The 18,477-nt window shown below is 40.2% G+C and overlaps 1 protein-coding gene across 3 annotated transcripts in view; it reads left to right on the forward strand.

The window, feature by feature from the left end:
- The window catches only part of kif26ba (kinesin family member 26Ba), a 101,375-nt gene that overhangs the window by 31,664 nt on the left and 51,234 nt on the right, over positions 1-18,477 (forward strand). For all 3 annotated transcript variants that reach the window (XM_086283925.1, XM_086283783.1, XM_086283844.1), the window contains exon 4: positions 13,070-13,251. In XM_086283925.1, the coding sequence (XP_086140051.1) occupies positions 13,070-13,251 (182 nt within the window). The remainder of the gene's footprint in view (positions 1-13,069; positions 13,252-18,477) is intronic.

Genomic DNA, 18,477 nt, shown 5'->3' on the forward strand with positions numbered 1-18,477 from the left:
AGCTGATATGATTACATCCATGTTTATCGTGTGTCTCTATCGAGGCTACTTCTGTTTAGATTTTCTCACTGTCTGCAGCTCAAAGAACCCAGCTCACACATATTTTATCTGACGTTGGTTCGAGTGATTTGGCCTCACAGCATCTCATGGTGGATTTACATTTATGTTTTGCACTTTTGGTCTGATCACCAGCCGAGTTTAAACGTAAAGTATATTAGAAATTCAGTTTGCAGTCCAGTTTGTAGACAGATGACAACATTATACTTTATGTTTTTCAAAGCATTGCCATTCCCAAACAAAGAGATTGTAAATAAGAAGAATATTTATTTATTTAGTCCATATTTGCAAAGACAAACGGTAGCTGTAAACAAACCACGGCAGACCCGATGACAAGTTCATGCTTTTCAGCATCTTTATTGACTCGCTTTCATCAACGGTTGTCGTTTCCACATGGCTGGAGCTTTTCAGCCACCAGCCGAACACACAAACACCAACAACAACAATCATGACAGGAGTTAGCCCACACTTTAAGCAGGCGAGGCGTGGTTGCCGATGCCACTCAGGTGCGTCCGTCTCCCCTGCAGTGGCACCACAGACCACACCCCGCCACAGTAGCAAATTTCTTTATGTGTTTATTTCTACTCAAATATTAGAATGCTAGTTTCTGATGGTTGTGTCTTCTAAAATTGCAAAAACACGTTGTGCAATTAGTTTTTTGCATGCCAAAAAAACACTCTTACTAAGGAGACAAGAGGGAAGCAAAACATGTTGATATCAAGCATTAAGTTAGCACCAAGCAAGATTCAAGATTCAAGTGGAAAATAGAGATAAAAGAAAATGTTTTAGGAGGATACAGGAAGGGAAGAAGCACAACTTCACAAAAAAAGGAGGATGGTAGGAGGGAGAAATCGCCTTAGGTGAACAGTGGTCTAGAGGTGTGTGGAGAGAGGCAGTGGTGCTGAGACTCCAGGGGAAATCCAGAGGTGTGTGTGTGTGTGTGCATGTGTGTGTTAACATGAACGTGTTATACAGATGTAATAATTCATACAGTGATAATTAGGACTCCGGGGACTCTATGTCATACACCCCCAGTCCCTCTTCACTCTTTCATTCTCATTCATTTTCTTTCACACTTACTCTCCCCTTACTTCGCCCCTATTATCTCTCCTGCCGTTCTCACACTTTGTCTGCTTCATATTCATCCGCTCTTCTATCTTGCTGTTATCCCATCTGCTTTTACATTTTTTTTTTATTCAACCCACGACTAGAATCAGATACAGAGAGATGGAGTGATAGATGGAAATGACTTTGTACACTCTCTTGAATTGTTTCGTTATCATGTTCTACCGGTCAGAATAAATTAGGTTTGCAGGCTTTTATGTATTCTGGTATGTCTTTGTGGGAATTACAGTCAAAGAGTTCAGATTTGAAAGAGCATTTCTCTTTTGCTAAATTTCATTTTCTCAGAAAATAAAAAGGCGTTCATTTTTTTTTAGGTTATGAGGTTTAGGTTTGTCTGTCTGTTAGCAGGATTGTGCAGAAAGTTATGCATGAAGATTCCAGCACATGTGGGGGCTTGGCTCAACCTAGAAGTCCGTCCTGCCATCTATTCTCTTCTGCTCATCCTTATCAGGGTGGGCTGGAGCCTATCGCAGCTGTATTAGGGCGAGAGGCGGGGTAAACCCTGGACAGGTCACCAGTCTATCGCAGGGTCAAAGAAGAAGTCATTAATGTTTTTGAGTTGATCTGGATAACGATCCAGGAGTCTTTGGAAGAATTCTTCACTATTGTGAGACTGAAAAAAAAATCAGATATTTCACATCATATGTACATTTATACACCATCTTTATGTTCAATAAACTGTTGAAACATGGTGTTCAGGGCAGTTTGCATCACTTTTTTCATCCGCTACTTCAGTTTTACACATCATTTCATAGTTTCATCGTTTCATGTAGCTTTTTTGACCGTGCTCCACTTAAAAAAATGTTCTTTGATTTCAACTTAGCCAGCATGAAAGCAGGAAGGTGTTTTGCTTTTTATGTGCCTGCGTCACATTTGTTGTTTCCCCATTCATGTGTATGCACATCTCAGTCCTTTGAAAACTGCCTGAACAAAGGAAATTCTAGAAACTGTTCACAAACGTTCACTTCGACTCAACCATGAACAGATTAGATTTTGGTGGTCAGAGATAAAGATCCCTGTAATGTTATAAAAACATTTTGGTTCAGATGCACATTTTATTTTACCACTTCATAGTGATATCATAAAATTCAGGAAAGAAAATGTGGACATTGCTTAAGATAATAACGTACTTGACATTGGGTCAGATGCTAAATTGGTAATGCTAATCCTGGGTGTCCAAAATTTAAATCCTTTAAAAGTGTTTACCACATACATTCCCTTCAGGCTACTTTTTGTCTGTTTTGTAATTTGCATTTAGATACACTTTTGAGTATATTTGTGTGTGAGTGTGCCTTGTTGTGTGTGCAAAGGGTTTGGGCTATAAGAGTGTGTCAGCCAGCATGCATACTTGCACATCATTGTGTGCAAACGGCGTATTTTGAAGCTCTGTGTAGATGTGTAGGAACTTCTTTACATGATCTCATTCTGTATTCTGTATATGAATTAGTATGTGCGCTGGGAATTGTAAAATCCTAGTGAGCCTGTGTGTTTCTGGCGAGGCATCTGCAGTAATGGTGCTTCAGTAGGAAAGGAGAAACGCGATAATAAATCACCCTCATTTAGACTAACGCCTGCTAGAGAAGGAGATGGGGGGAGGAGCTGAATGGAGACATAATCAAGAAAATGAAAATTGGGAATAAAGATGAAGAAATGAAGAGACTAGATTTAAAGAGCAGAATGATGAAGAGAAGGTTTAAAGCAGGACACAAGCGATAATAAGCCGTCGCACGTGACATTTTAACATCACTATGTTTAAACAAACTTAATTCTGGGACATAAGGGTTTGCAGGGAGACAAACTCTGCATTTCTTCTTTGCCTGAGAATTTGATCTGCTTTGCTGCTTGCACCACAAAACAGAGCCATAGCTTCATGTTTTAGCATCAGTGGAGCTTTCATTGGATCTTACAATAGGAGATGATTGAATGCAGGCCAAATGAGAATTCTCCTCCAACATGCTCGCGCTCTTCAGCAAAGTGAGGGAGACAACAAACACGTAGATTGACAGCAGGGAATGTAAAGCATTTCTGTGCTCAAATGCTGCAGCAGGAATCGGTGGGATTTACGAGAATCGTGTGTCCCATTGTTCAGAAACATTACTCACAACAGCGCATTAAAGTGAATTATTGGTTTAATTCATTTTAATTATTAAAATCTCCAGTAAAGTCTCTAGTCAGGGGTCGCACAACAAGAGATGAATTGAGAGAGGGAGGGAGCGGTTGTAGGTAGACAGAGAAAAGAAGCCGCCTGTCTGCCGGCATAGCTGACATAAAATTCTTGCTGGGTCAGCAGTCTAAGAGGTGACTGCTGCCACGTTTTATATTTATTAGGATTGTTTTTCAGTTCCATGGGAAGTCCAGGACAAAAGGAGAAACGAATTCAGTGAAAACAAGTGGAATTTCTTTACTAGGCTGTAATGATGCCTGGGTTATGGAGCCATGGTTTTGAATTTTCTGTGAGTTCATAGTTCATTTTGCTTTGAGTATGTTTTATGATTTCTTTTTTCTTTGTTGAGTCTCCAGTTCTTAGTTCTTCCCTCTGTTCATTCCTGTCCCTCCATCAGTCTTGTCTCTGTTTCTTAGTTCAGTTGTGGCTTACTTCATGTTTTATTTTGGTAGCTGTTGGATTTTTATCTCACTTTACTTCCTTTGTCATTTTCTTAGGTTTAGCTGCATCCTTTTACCACAGGCTTTTTCACCATCCCTAATTACCTCTTGTATAGCAATGTATATTTATATATCCCCAATCAGAGTGTCTGTGTCCCTTGCATTTGTTTTGCTATTTAAAGCTGTTGAATTTTGTTATGTTTGGGTTATTTTCATAGACTTTGTCTCCTGACTCAAAAGGTCAGATTTTACATTACACTGTTTTGTCTGCGCGCCCTGCATTTGGGTCATGCACATAGATGGCAACAACAGACATTTTCACATGGACAGATAATGTTATATTCTTGATTAACACACTTTTTATTTAGCCAAGTTCAGTCTTGTAGACTTGCTCTGCGCTGGTAGACTCACTAACTTTTTAAGTGCACTGACTGTATGTCATAGGTTACAGGCTGAGGACTCAGTGCGGACTTGAGAGACAAATGGAATAAACTGAAAACACGCCTTTAGTTGGGAGATAAAGTAAAACAAAATAACAGAGCCCATTCAAAATCCACCCTAAGGGAAGAAATCCAAAATGCTACACAAAAGGCCAGAAGAGTATACTACAAATGAAGTTCAGACTACCTAGGCTTTCTTCGCTGTAGCTATCAACAGAACCTAAAACTCTGTTTGGAGATGGATCTCACAAAGGTGGTCTACAGAAGTGGGCTCTGTCAGGCTCTGTGTGCAGACACATAAAAATTGTGGGTTTTGTGGATCAAAATGATGGAATGATCCCTGCGAGTGCCACCAGTCAGTTTCTACAAGAAAATCATAAAACCTAAAGAGAGAAAAGCTTTAATAAAAATCACAATTTTAAAATCTTGAATAACAAAAGGACATAAAAGTTGGGGCAATTACACTAACTTTTTCAGTTTGATAATTTTTTAACTTTGATGGATCTCTATTGTTGTAAGGGAAAAAGGTGACCAGTAACATATAATGGTCTAAAGGTCTTTATTTATTTATGTTTTTTATAAGCTGCTCAGTGTCTGAAGTAAATGTCTGAGCCTCTAAATTAAAAGCAGAGTTCAGTGACATGTGGTCCTTTAATTAGTTTGTAGACAGAGCTTCTCATTCTGTGACAAACCAAACTGTCTATAAAAATCACGTCCATATCAAAGGCTCACTTTAGCTTTGCAGGCTTGCTATGGGAGTGTTTTGGTAGAATGACTCTGTGTGTCTCACTCCTCTCTCTAGCATGAAAACGCTAATCCAACATTACCTCTGCCCTCGTGCTGTCCTTCAAGCAGCTAATTGAAAACAGGTTTATACAGTGTGGTGTGTGCGCCTCTGTGTGCGCTTCTGTGTGATTCCAACAGTGGTTAGATTAGCTTTTCTAATTTACCGTGAATCTGTTGCGCCTATTGTGTATGGATTGTTTCCGTTTATCTGAGAGAAACAGGATGTCAAATAAAGAACACGCTTGCAATCATATTGTTTTGTATAAAATATGTTTTTATTGCCAGACTATAATAATAGTTGGTCTACGCATTAGAGAAGTTTGTGAACTGAAGGTTTGACCTACTGTGTAAATCTGGATGGTAGGAGTGGGCAATAGAGCCTCAAAATGATATCATAACATTTCAAGAAAATTTCCAATAACATATATGAAGATATTACAAAAAAAGTTGCCAACAGTAGAAGAAGCATTACAATATAGTAGTAGTGACAGAACATAAGTCAAATGTAAGCACAAAGTAGCCTAGGGAATGTTATCCCAGGGACTTTTAAATGAAATTATACAATAACTACAGTGGCCTTGAGAGGCCAAATGGACTGCAACTTAAGAAAACACCAGCAATAAGAAAAACGCTGCAAAAGCACACAAAACACAACGGAAATAGGAAAAACGAAAACAGAAATAGGAAAAAACACAAAGGAAGTGTTTCTGGGGAGACAATAACCCGACGGACCAGTTGGAGAAACCCAAAACATGGTAGGCGTCTTTTTTTTTATGATTCATATAATACTGATGACAGATATTTAGGCTAATAGTTAAGCTAACACACTTACCTCTCATCTTTTCTTTCCTCACAAAACACAAAATAGATCCTCCACTTCTTTTAAGTGTCTCCCAGCGCAATTCTTGGCATATTTTGGTTCCTGCAATTGGACCGTCGCATTATTGTCTCCCCAGAAACACTTGTGTTTTTGGAAATCTGTTTTTTCCTATTTCCACTGTAATTTTTCCTAATACCATTGTGTTTTGTGTGCTTTTGCAGCATTTTTTGTTATTGCTGGTTTTTTTCTTAAATTGCAGTCCGTTTGGCCTCTCAGGGCTACCATAAATAACAGCCTAATACTGTTGCCTATAGCTTTTTATTTACAGAACTCATTTTTCGCCATGTAACTGCATCTGTGATTTACATCCACCATATGGAGTGTAACTAGTGAGTGCTCCAGCGATGCTCAGTCATTTTATTTGTTTAATTTTGGGTCGCACATAAGCAGCTGTTCGCATATCAACAGATGAAAGAAGATTGTTGTTGCTACCTTAACAGGAACCATGTTCTTGCACATTTTGCGAAGTATTATGCTTTGTTGGGGGTAACCAAACCACTTCCTTCCTGTTAAAGCGACTCCCTCTTTAGGTATTAATCAGCAGCAGCAGCTGACATGCTGCTCTCACTTTCAGACATTTTTGGGCTTGTGTCGTGTGTCCTTGAGAAGATAAATGCATGGCATTGCTATATGACTGATATCACAATATGACACTTTTATATCGTGTACAGATTTAGGCTGGTATTATCTAGTGTGGTATGATATGGCAAAGTCCTACTGGGTGGAAAGAGAAGAGCCAGCTCTTACCTTTAAATGTCAGAGCTTGATAGAGAGTAAGCACAGCTAATAGTCTTCATATTATATGTTTTCCTGTATAAAATAAACCTACATTGCTCTCAGTTTACTTGCTGTTCTTTTAACTGGTTTTCATTTTCAAGCATACTGGCCTCTAGTATGTAGCCTTGACAGTGTTTCTATGTTTCTGATTTGATTATGTAATATATCATATAACTAAACAGATCTCATTTTCATCTCCTCTCTCCTTCTCTCACAGTCGCTTTCTATCTCTCATGCATTCTCTGGCCAAATTATTAGGAACACCTACATCAGAGTAGAACAACTCTGGCGTCAAATTTACTACATTAAAAATGTATTTCCAATATTTTCTTGCCCTTTGACATTAAGGACACTTGAGCCTTTAACCCCCTTGCCTCATTATGGGTGTTAAGGATTCAGGTTTACAAATATATCGATAATTTACTCCCTCTCAACATCCATTTCTGTCATTTCCCTTTATGTATTGCCTACGTTTCATGACTGGGTTTCTGTTTCCTCCAAGCTTACTTTCTTTTCCTTCATAGTTTGACACATAAACTCCTGCTTCTGTAACTCTACCACCTCTGTGAGAAATAAATAAACATCCTTCTCCGTGTGCTCACTTCTTTATTTTTTCGCATTTCCTCCCCCACTTTAATTTTGAACAAGCGGCCTCTTTCTCTCTTCCGCCAAACCACTCAAGTAAGTGCTTAGATGGTTTTACAGATTGTGTTTATTGCACCGATAAGATCAGACAGGACCACACACGCGTGTGGACACACAACACACAATTTCTATTCCCCTTATACAAAACTGAAGGTGCAGATTGTATTTTGGGCGCCTGTAATATGAGAAAGAATAAAATAAGAGAGACTGATGAGTAAGGTAAATGCTGGGGAAATGGTGTTTGTGATGTAATGAAGATGAATTGGTCAGCTGTTATTGTTTTCCGAGAGGGGAGTGAGAGATGTGGATTACTGAAATAATATAGAGGAAAAGTGTAAAAGTTACAGAAGTATAGTGTGCTATTGTATTTTTTTTTCATTTAATAACCTGGAAAATCTAATATCACATTTGTCAAAGTCCCGCATTGACTGATACAGTCATAGGATCAGGCTATTTTGTAAAAACACAGTCAGATGCTGTGTTTTTCATTGATTAGCAGCATTATTTTCACCTCTGGCTGTTGCATTATCCTCAGTCATCTCAATTTGTCCTGCTGTTATCTATATCCTTTTATCTGCTGCTGTGACCTAATATCCCCACAGGAATCATTAAAGTTTCATTCAATGTAGGATAACCTAATTTATTGTAAAGTATAGAGACAGCAGCTCAGCCTTTGTGTCCTGTGGGGAAATCTGAATGGGACATAATTTACTTTAATGAGTACTTTATCCAAAATGCTATGTAAATGCTTTAGCCAGGTGACCATCAATTTTCTGTATGCGCAGCACTCATGTAGGATTAATATGACAGCTCTCAAATAGTGACTGGCTTAATGACAGAGATAAGGCACCCATTACCACACCACTGCTACAGAGAAACACAGCAAAACTGTTGAAATCTCATGATGATTTTAGCCCTGATGGTAGTTTAATTAGTAGTTAATTAATAGTAAATGTTTGATTAATAATTAGGAGGTAATTCAAATAAATGACACTAACAACGCAAGAGGACGAGTTCAAGAGGTGAAGCTTAGCAGACAGATATCAGCTACAGCTGCCTACATCTGTGCACCTGTCAGTCAAAGCTCAGACTCTGTTACAGCTCTGTCTAGTCATGAGGAAGCATAACGGAAAGATATAAAGGAGGGTCCTGCCCCAGCTGCCAGTTCAGAGTGTCAACACGAATTTCAAGTGTAATATTTATTCAGCCATGCGCATGTAAAAAGAAAGGTTACAATAACTGAAAGAAATTTACTTGCGATTGCATCAAGTGCAAAATAACTAAAGAAACAGATCCGTCTTCTGAGAAACAGATGAGAAAATTGTGTAAAAGAAAAGGTAGTTCACTGCTTCTGCTTCAGTGGTACAATAAAACTGAATTAGTCTATTTGCACAGATGCAGTCACACACACACACACACACACACACACACACACACACACAAAATCCCATTACAAACCAATAACAGCACTTGGCAAAGTCTCAGATGTAACACAAGGGAACACACAGTCAGCTACAAAAAAGGTGTGGAGGCTGAGGACAGAAGTATAATGCTGTTGTTAACAGTTGCTGAGACCAGACAGTGAGCTGAACCAAGCAAACCCAAGAGTGTGAGCCAATTAAGAGGAGAGGTTCAGATGGACAACACAAAAATCCTCAGACATGGAGAGAGCAAACTAGTAGATTATGTGATGCTTAGACCTTAAAATACATGCAGCTGCTACAAAGGGAGGAAATTAGCTACACAGACAATAACCTTTTTTAATACCAGGCTATAAACATATAATTTCCATTGTAAAGTTGGGCATTTTAACAGGAATGTCCAAGGATTGACTCACTTTTATAGCCAGCCTTAGGTGGCAATTTGAGGAAAGGCACTTTCACTGTTACTTTAGCTCTGGAATTTGCTGCTTTTTGGAAATTACATGTTAATGAAAAGGGTAGATTACAAAGAACATCAGTGCAAACAGCTCAGCTATACCACATTTGGTGATAGTCAGGGGCTCTGCTGTGATTAGTGTGAATGGCAGTAAAGTGTAAGTGGTATTGCAACATGACAATATTTAAAAGAAAGGGTCTGCTTTAAAAGTTAAATGGTCACCGTAAAGAACTTTCTTCCTGTTAATGCCAGCATGTCTGGCCAAAACTTACAGGTCACCTGAGCACTAATTTAGTAAAAGAAGAGCAATGCCTAACCCGACCAAAGACACACCACATTTGGTGAGAGGTGAGATTGGGTAAGTTCAAAAGGGACATTTTTATCAGTCTCAGCTATACTTGTGTTTACCCACACTAACATTAACATTAACCTGCTACACATTAGCACTGCCATTGTCAACATGTTTCCATGATTTAGGCTTTTAGATCATAGCACCACTAAACATATTGCACACTCTCAGTAGACTCTCCCTGAGCCAGTATCATAGCTGTGGACTCTTAAATCATATGCAGTGACTGTAGGCTATAAACTGGTGTCTCTATGTCTGTCCAGCCTTGGTGGTCTGAACTGCAGCACCAGCACTCAAAGCTATACATTATTAAACCACCTAGTTTGCATAATAACATTGTGTGGGACAGTGGTTTTTTTTTTTACATTGTGTTAGTAGTTTTCCTTATTTTATTCATCAGAATTTATGAGTAGCCAGTACAAAAGCGCAGGTAGTCCTGTAGCTCGCTGGACCTTCATTTCATATGTTCGCAGCTCGTTTAATAATGCAGGAGCACCAAGCCAGGTCAGAGCTTTTGAAGCAGCTGTAAATGTACAAAGGTGTGTGGTATATAAACTATAGAGGCATCTCATTTACAATAGGTAATTTATCAAGGCAGCAGGTGGTGAGCTTGGACCCCAGCAGCCCTCAGCAATAAATATAAACACGTTGGAGCTGATTTAAGCGCACAGGTACACACATATGCAGAGACACGCATGGCAAGAGCACATATAGACATATTCAAAGGGACTTCCATTAACACACACAAAAGCTATAATTCCTTTATTGGAGTGTGTGGTCATGATTTAGGTGCTTTGCTGTCTTGATGTAGGCAGCACATAAAGAACTATAATCAATAATCCATATCTGTGTCATGAATGATTTGCTTTAACACACGCATGCATGCACAAACCCATAAACACATACGGCATAGAGTACATGCAGCTGTAACAAACTCACATTCAAATCAGTTAATTGTGCTATATCAGTTCTTCTTAACGTGTGTGTGTGTGTGTGTGTGAGAGAGAGAGAGAGAGAGAGAGAGAGTGAGTGAGAGAGAGAGAAAGAGAGAAATAAAGAGAGACTTATTTTTTGTCTCAAGCAACTACCGTATTTCCCGGACTACAAAGCGCACCTGAATATTAGCCGCACAAGCTAAAATCAGGGGAAAATCCTGTTTTGTACATACATTAGCCGCACCTGACTAAAAGCCGCAGGTGTTTCAATGTTGACTTATCATATGTAAGAGAATATGCACAAAGGGAATTGTCAGGAAAGAGATGGCTGTTTGGAGACACACCCCTTTTATTAATATTTTGAAAAACAAGTTATGGGTACATATTTGCACATGTAGTACATAACAGTAACCTACAGCACACCAGAAAAATAGATTCGGACTACCTTTTAGGCTCAGGTGCAGTGACACGGCTTTAACAAGAAGAAAAGTCAGTCATTCACCATCTTTCTCTTCTTCCTGCGCTCTAAAACCACCAAAGCCCTCTTCTCCAATGTCGGATACAAACAGGCTCAGGATGGCTTCGTCATCCACTCTCCGCTTCTCTCCTTCGTTGTCACTTTCAAAACCAAAGAAATCCTCGTTGACAGTGTCAGAGTCGAACACCCTCAGAAGGGCCGTGGCGGTGTCCTCCTCTCCATCATGCAGCAGTCCAGCCCTTCAAAATCCGTTGGTGATCGTGGATGTTTTCGCACTTTTCCACGCTGTCAGAATCCACCGGTGGAGTTGGGCATAACTTGCTTTTCGCAAGTTTATCGCCGCTCATCATCCACGCCTCCCGCTGAATGCGTAGCGCTACTTTGAAGTTTGTTTTTCGCGCTACTTCGTACGGCACTACGTTGCCTGGCGGACGGACATGTGACTAACATACCACTCTTGAACCCCGATCCTTCCGCCAGGCAACGTAGTGCCGTACAACAGCGGAACAAACAAAACAAATCGTCTTACGATATCACAAAAATCATGGAAAATCCATAGAAAAGCCGCACCTGACTAAAAGCCGCAGGGTTCAAAGCTTGTGCAAAAAGTAGCGGCTTATAGCCCGACAATTACGGTACATCAATTTTTTGTGATGGACATGACAACACTCAGTGCAGAACTGTACTGCTGTAAGGTAGCTTGAAAAGTTTCCACAGATACCATGTGAACCCTGAAACAAAACATTAGATATCTAATATATCTAACTGATTAGATATGGCAGGTTAGCTATGTAAATGTATTTTTTGTAGTTATCAGAAGTAAAAAGCCTTACTGCCACTCCAAGAGGAGTGCTAAAGTAACTATTTTAGCAACCATTCCACCTCAATAAGTGTATTTTCATTTCAGATTCTGTATCTTACACATTACATCACGTTTGTCTTGTGCACTTGATAAAAACAGTAACTCAGTCAAGAAAGCAAATGTAATTTATTTAGAGCATTATGAGTACAAAGGGCTTTCCCTTTTTATCCACGCTGTCTTTCTTCTGTCTAATAAAAGGCAAATGGTACGAGCGTTGATCTAATAATAAATCACAAATATGGATATAGCTTATGATGGCACAACAACCCTGCAGAGAGAATGCAGCTAGATATGTTAAGATTATTAATAAAAACAGGGAATAGCGAGGAGAAGAAGGAAGGGTCGATCTGACAAAAGTATACATGAGGTTGAAAGAAAGAAACCAAGGAGAGAGTGTCTTTGTTTCTTTGTTTATGTCTGTTTAGGATGCAGACAACATTCTGCTGCTGGTTCACTTTGATCACTAGAGAGGTTTTCTGTACACACACACACACACACACACACACACACACACACACACATAGGGGCATGCAATAAGTTATCCTTCAACAGGAAACAAAATGGGTGGGGAAAACCAGACTGTGTTCTCATATCTGACCATCTGGAAAAGACAAGGGTAGAGATAAATAGCAGTCATGTGTGTGTGTGTGTGAGTGTGTGTGTGTGTGTGTGTGTGTGTGTGTGTGTGTGTGTGTGTGTGCAGTTTGTTTGTCATGAAGTACATGCACAAAGTTAGCACAATCAAAGTATTCATGAGACAAAGTCTTATCACGTCTGACTGGGTGGGAGAAGCGAGCAGCAAATACTGACTCTGCTGCCAGTCTTTGTTTCTGATTTTCCTTCAGTCGTCTGTTCTTGTTCTCTTTCACTGTGTCTTTGATGGGTTTTTACATTTTCACATTTCAGCCACTGCTGTGAAAATTATTGTTAGCGCTCACTGTTAACACTAATGTTGTTAATTGCACACAATCTTTCCAAATCTCTATGAAATTTTGTCCAGTCTCCACTAAAGTCATAATTTCTGTGTGTGACAGCAACACGTTAATACCAGCCTCGGAGCAGTGCCTCCCAAAAATTGGAAATTGTCTCATTCCTACTGCATAATTTATCATGTAATGAAATGTGAAGTTCCCATCAACAGTGTCTAAGTCTCCAGGCCCTGTGGATATTGTTAATTAATTAGTATTTTTATTTATTATTTAACTCTTGTTGGTTTTGTCAATTATAGTAAAAAAGTCTTTCTCTCTCATCAGATCTCCCAGATGATCTCAGAAGTCTCCAGAGAGGGAATTACCGAAGCTGCCCTGAACCGCTACAACACACACTCGCCCTCACACACAAATTCATCATCACATACAAACTCTCCCTCTCACACTCCAGCTGCAACCACCACAGCAGCGACTGCCACCTCCGCCGCTGCCTCTTTCTTTGCCAGGTAAGATTCACTTTACGCACTGAGTGAAAGCCAAGAAGATCACCTCTCTCATCTGATCCATACACTCCACGAATCATTCCAACAAGCAGGCATTGTAATTAAACGTGATCAGGTGCAGTATTGAATTTCTCTCCAGAGCTGTAAATATATCTGAACATCTGCTGCGTTTGTTCTTTTGTATTTAAATTTGACTAAAGCACGGAAAGCCAGGGAATCTGCATACTCACAGCTAGGGCTGCCACGATTAGTCGACTAGTCACGATTACGTCGACTATCAAAATCGTCGACGACTGATTTAATAGTCGACGCGTCGTTTGAAGCTTTGTAAGATCCCAAAAGACGCATGAATAAGTAGTAGTATTTAAGAGTGTAATAACGGACTGAAACAGAAGATGGCAGCACTGCATGTACAAGGATGCCAGATGCCGTTAAACCCCGAAGAAGAAGAAGCTGTGTCCCACAATTCATAGTGTGGCCCAGCGCAGTTCAGAATCAGAATCAGAAACTTTATTGTCATTGTCATGAGAACAACGAAATTAAGAATGGTCCCCAATCATTGCATCATCCCTAGCAATATCAAAATATAAATAAAACAATAAAATTCAATAAATAAAATAGATAGAATACTTAAAATACTAATAAGATATAACAGTAAAACATTCACATACATTCCCACACACATGCTTCAGACCGTGCATAGATTAACACAAGAGTGGCGTGATGGACATTTTTTTGTAGTATTCAGATGTGTTATTGCAGTTGGATAACAGCTGTGTTTGAGTCTATTAGTCCTTGCTCTGATTGCCCTGTACCGTCTGCCTGAGGGCAACAGTTCGAACAGGGAGTGGCCAGGATGTGAGGTGTCTTTTATGATGTTTTGGGCCTTTTTAAAACAGTGGGCGTTGTGTAGAACTTCCAGTGTGGGGAGAGGGCAGCCAGTGATCTTTTGGGCGGTGTTAATGATCCCTTGGAGTGCTTTCCTCTGAGCCCCTGTGCAGCTAGTGTACCAGATGCATATGCAGTAAGTTAGAACACTCTCAATGGTGGCTCTGTAGAAGGACACCAGCAGTCTCTGTGTGATGTTATTCCTCCTGAGAATTCTCAGGAAGTACAGTCTCTGTTGGGCCTTTTTCAGCAGCTCGGAGGTGTTCACACTCCAGGAAAGGTTCTCCTCTATATTGACTCCCAGGAAGCGGAAGCTTGCCACCCTTTCTACACAGTCCCCATTTATGAATAGTGGTTGGATCTCTGCCTTTTTCCTTCTGAAGTCTATTATGAGTTCTTTGGTTTTTGAAGTGTTGAGGAGGAGGTTATTGGCCTTACACCATGACGTCAGCTGCTCCACCTCGTCTCTGTACGTAGACTCGTCTCCCTTGGAAATGAGCCCCACCACTGTGGTGTCATCTGCAAATTTCACAAAGATGTTGCTGTGGTGGCGAGGAGTGCAGTCGTGTGCGTAGAGAGAGTAGAGCAGTGGACTGAGCACACAGCCCTGGGGTGAGCCAGTGCTGAGACTCAGGGCTGAGGATGTGTGATGGCCAACTCTGACTCTCTGTCTACGGCCCGAGAGGAAGCTATTGATCCACATGCAGGTGCTGTATGGAAGCCCCAGGTCTTGTAGCCAGTTGCCAACAATGGCTAGTTAGTTTTAATATTACTCTTATTATTCTTTTTGGGTCACAAAATAAAGTTTAACATATTTTCATCCGATAATGTAGCTGTGTAAACCTCAAATATCTGCTCAGTTTATCAAGACACCACATATTTTCAAAAGCGCTCCGACGTTTTCGGAGACATCTGTTACCCACTAGCTTGATAGTTAGCCGGGGTTCAAGGCTCACTAGAGCCCGTGAGAACACCGGACTCCCTGCAAATCGTTTTCAAAGCCACCGCCGTCTTTCGCTACTCAGGTTAAACACGATATATGAGTCACTTAGATAACGTAGAAATGTTATTGTTTGGCTTTTTTTTGTATTTTATTTATTCCTGAGTAAATCGGTTTGGCTGAGAAATAAAGTTATAGTTTTTACACAGCTGAATAAACGTCAAGCAGACAACTGATTATCAGAAGTGTGAGATGCTCGAGAATATACTCCGGTGTCCTGTTATATTTTAGATAGCAAGGAGCAAACGAGACTGAGTTTATTAAACTCCAACGAAACAATCTGCAGATTTCATTAAACTTTAATAAACTATCATCTTGTCTTTATTTTTAGTTAGCACATACCGTAAACACTTCAAGCTGTAAGCTAATGATATTTATATAAGAGCAGATGCATGCTGGTGCAATAAGCTGTACGTTTTACTTCCAATGGATGCATGATCTCATTAGTCGACTAATCGCAAAAATAATCGGTGACTAGTCGACTATCAAAATAATTGTTTGTGGCAGCCCTACTCACAGCACTACCGATCTCATTTAATCGCACAACCATCACTTTCTTGGGATTCAGTGGCATTTTGTAGAGTAGTAGATTTATTGTTGCACAGAAATCGCAAACTCATTAGTTCATTTATGCAAGTCTCATCATTTAGTTTAGTTTGTTCTGAGTTTAAAGGTCCAGAAATCCCCTCATTCAGGTCGTCGCCTCTTTATTCTCAATTGGTTCAATGAAGCAGGAGGAATTAAAATAATGGGCTGACAAATAATCTCATTGTAAGATAAAGGTGATGAAAAAATGGAATACTATTATACAGTATAATGCACAAAAGAGTACTCACTTATCTCTTGGTTGGGTTGTGTGTCTATCAACGATCCAGTCATCAGTCTTCGATGAACTGTGTAATCAAATCTGGAGAAATGCAGAGCAGCACAACATAAATAAGACACGGGTAATATGGGTAAATTATTGATGAAAAAACATGGCAAGCTCAAAATGAACGAGTAAATTATTCATGGGTGACACCGCACCATGAGTGTGTCACAGTGTCTGAAGCATTGCTGACATGTCGTATCTAATGAGCTGCCTTAAATCACATTTTAAATGATACTGATGGTTTTCCTTCTCACTCCCTCACACGCGTCTTCTCCCCTCTAAATCTGCAGATAATGAAATGTGTGTGCCTGTGTTTGATATATAAGTGTCGGGCATCAGTGGTGCAGACATAATGCTGTCTATCTTTCAAAGCACTAGCAACCGGTCGTAAATTGTACTGGAAGACACCCAAACACATGCACGCGCTCCCTTCTTTGACCCCATGAACTGCCGAGTATCAAGGCCATATTACACAAACCCACGCACATCTGGTTGACATTACAAACATAAAGCCAGCTGTCTTTGGTCAATTTATGAGCGTGAACCTTGTAAGTGAAAGAATCCAGTTTGTTTAATGGTTTGCCGGGATGTGTTTGTAGATGTCAGTGTCAGTGGGTCTGTTTTATTTGTGTATTTTGTGTCTGTGAAGGAATTCGGTTTAATTGGCAGAGAAATACCAATGTGCTCACCTGGTGTCACCTCTGATTTTTGACTCTGTGTGTGTTTACCTTCAGTGGATGCAGCCATGCAGTGGTGGTAAATCCTTTGCCTATCTTGGTCTTTACTCTCAGATGTGAACTGCATACAGACACTCTTATCAGACACACAGACACACACACACAGGTATACACGCACACAATTTCCCCCTTGCTCACTGTCTGCACATGGCAAAATCCCTGTGTCCGCTATATCTCCACTCACCTGATCCCCTATCTTCCTTCAGGCTCCTCTTTCTGTCGCCTCTCTTTTTTCTCTCCCTTAATTGCTCTCTTCTTCCTCTATCCCCTTCCTTCCTCTCCTATTGTTCTTTCACAACTCTCCTGTTCTCCCCGTTTTATTAACAGTTTCTCAGTTTCTACATTGATCTTTCCTTTACCTTTGCTAATGTGCATGTGAGTAATATCTTTCATTAGTAGCAATCTGTCTGTGAATATGTCACACTCACGCAGTAGCACTACATCTTCCCTGTGCTGCATTGTCCCCAGAGGGTTGCTGGGCCAGAGGATAGAGACATGCGGTGGTGTGTGCATGCTCTTAGTCACTGGGGGAAGGGAGTTTCTATCAGTGAAGGAATTTTTTACTGCATGCTCCAGGGATTGGATCTTTGGGGATTTTGGCTGGCTGTGTGTGTGTGTGCTGGAGGTAGCCGATTAAATGAATAGGTCCCAGGTGAATTGGTGAATTGGTAGGGCGTTGTTATTTTGGATGGAGGATAGCAGTGAGACTGGGGGGGGCTGTCTCATTTACATCTCACTATCTCTCTTCTGTATTCTTTAAAAAGAAGTGCTCCATCAAATGATAACTGGGGACCAATTAGACATCACAATGGTAGATTGATGATTAAAATATGAGTATAGTGGTAAACAAATTAACATATCAGCTGTCTCACTTTGGGACCACATTTTATGGTTTCTGTTTTGCTCGTGTGTGTTTTAAACTTTTATTTTGACATATGGAGGAAGAGGCCTATTTGCTCTAAAGTGTCGTCACTAGCCCACATTCTTGCCTTTCATTCCTTCCGTTTAAGGCCCGACAGCTTGCAAACAGTGATTTAACACACCATATTATTAACACACTGAAACGAGGCGTAGTGCTAAAACTCTTTATATGTCCTTCAGGCAAACAAAGACTTGATGAGCTAATGAACTAATAAGCAGTGTATGACCTTGGAAACCTCTATAGACCTTTATGTAAAATGCATTTTTTTCTGTGTAGCAGAAGCTACATATTCTTCATTTCATAGCTGAAGGTGGGCATTTTAACAAAGGAGGCTTTGGTTGCTTGGTTAGGAGACACAATACAGAAGAGCAGCAGACATCATAAATTCATTCATCATCTTTCCATTGACCTATACAAATGAACTGACTTGACTTGTCTTCATGTCTTGACTTGAACACAATGTGTATTGATATTTTATAATGCAGCCTTGCGTGCTAATACAGTCGCCTGGGTTAGTCATCTAAAGCAACAGACAGTGCAGGCAGGGTAGAGTGGGTGGAGCGAGTGTTAGGGTGATTTGTGACAGAACGATAGCAGCAAGGGTGAAAGGGAAGGTTTACAAGATGGTACTGAGACCTGCTTTGATGTATAATTTGGAGATGGAGGCACTAATAAAAAAAACAGGAGGCCAAGCTGGAGGTGGCTGAGCTGAAAATGTTAAGGTTTTTATTGGCAGTGACCAGTATGGACACGATTAGGAGTGAGTATATCAGAGGGAGAGCTCAGGTGGTGAGAGGCAAGGCTGAGATGG

This window comes from Aulonocara sp. 'chitande type north' Nkhata Bay, linkage group LG1 (assembly GCF_057382095.1).
Source record: "Aulonocara sp. 'chitande type north' Nkhata Bay isolate Kocher_YH1m ecotype deep benthic linkage group LG1, A_spYH_male_GT1.1, whole genome shotgun sequence".
Lineage (NCBI taxonomy): Eukaryota > Metazoa > Chordata > Actinopteri > Cichliformes > Cichlidae > Aulonocara > Aulonocara sp. 'chitande type north' Nkhata Bay.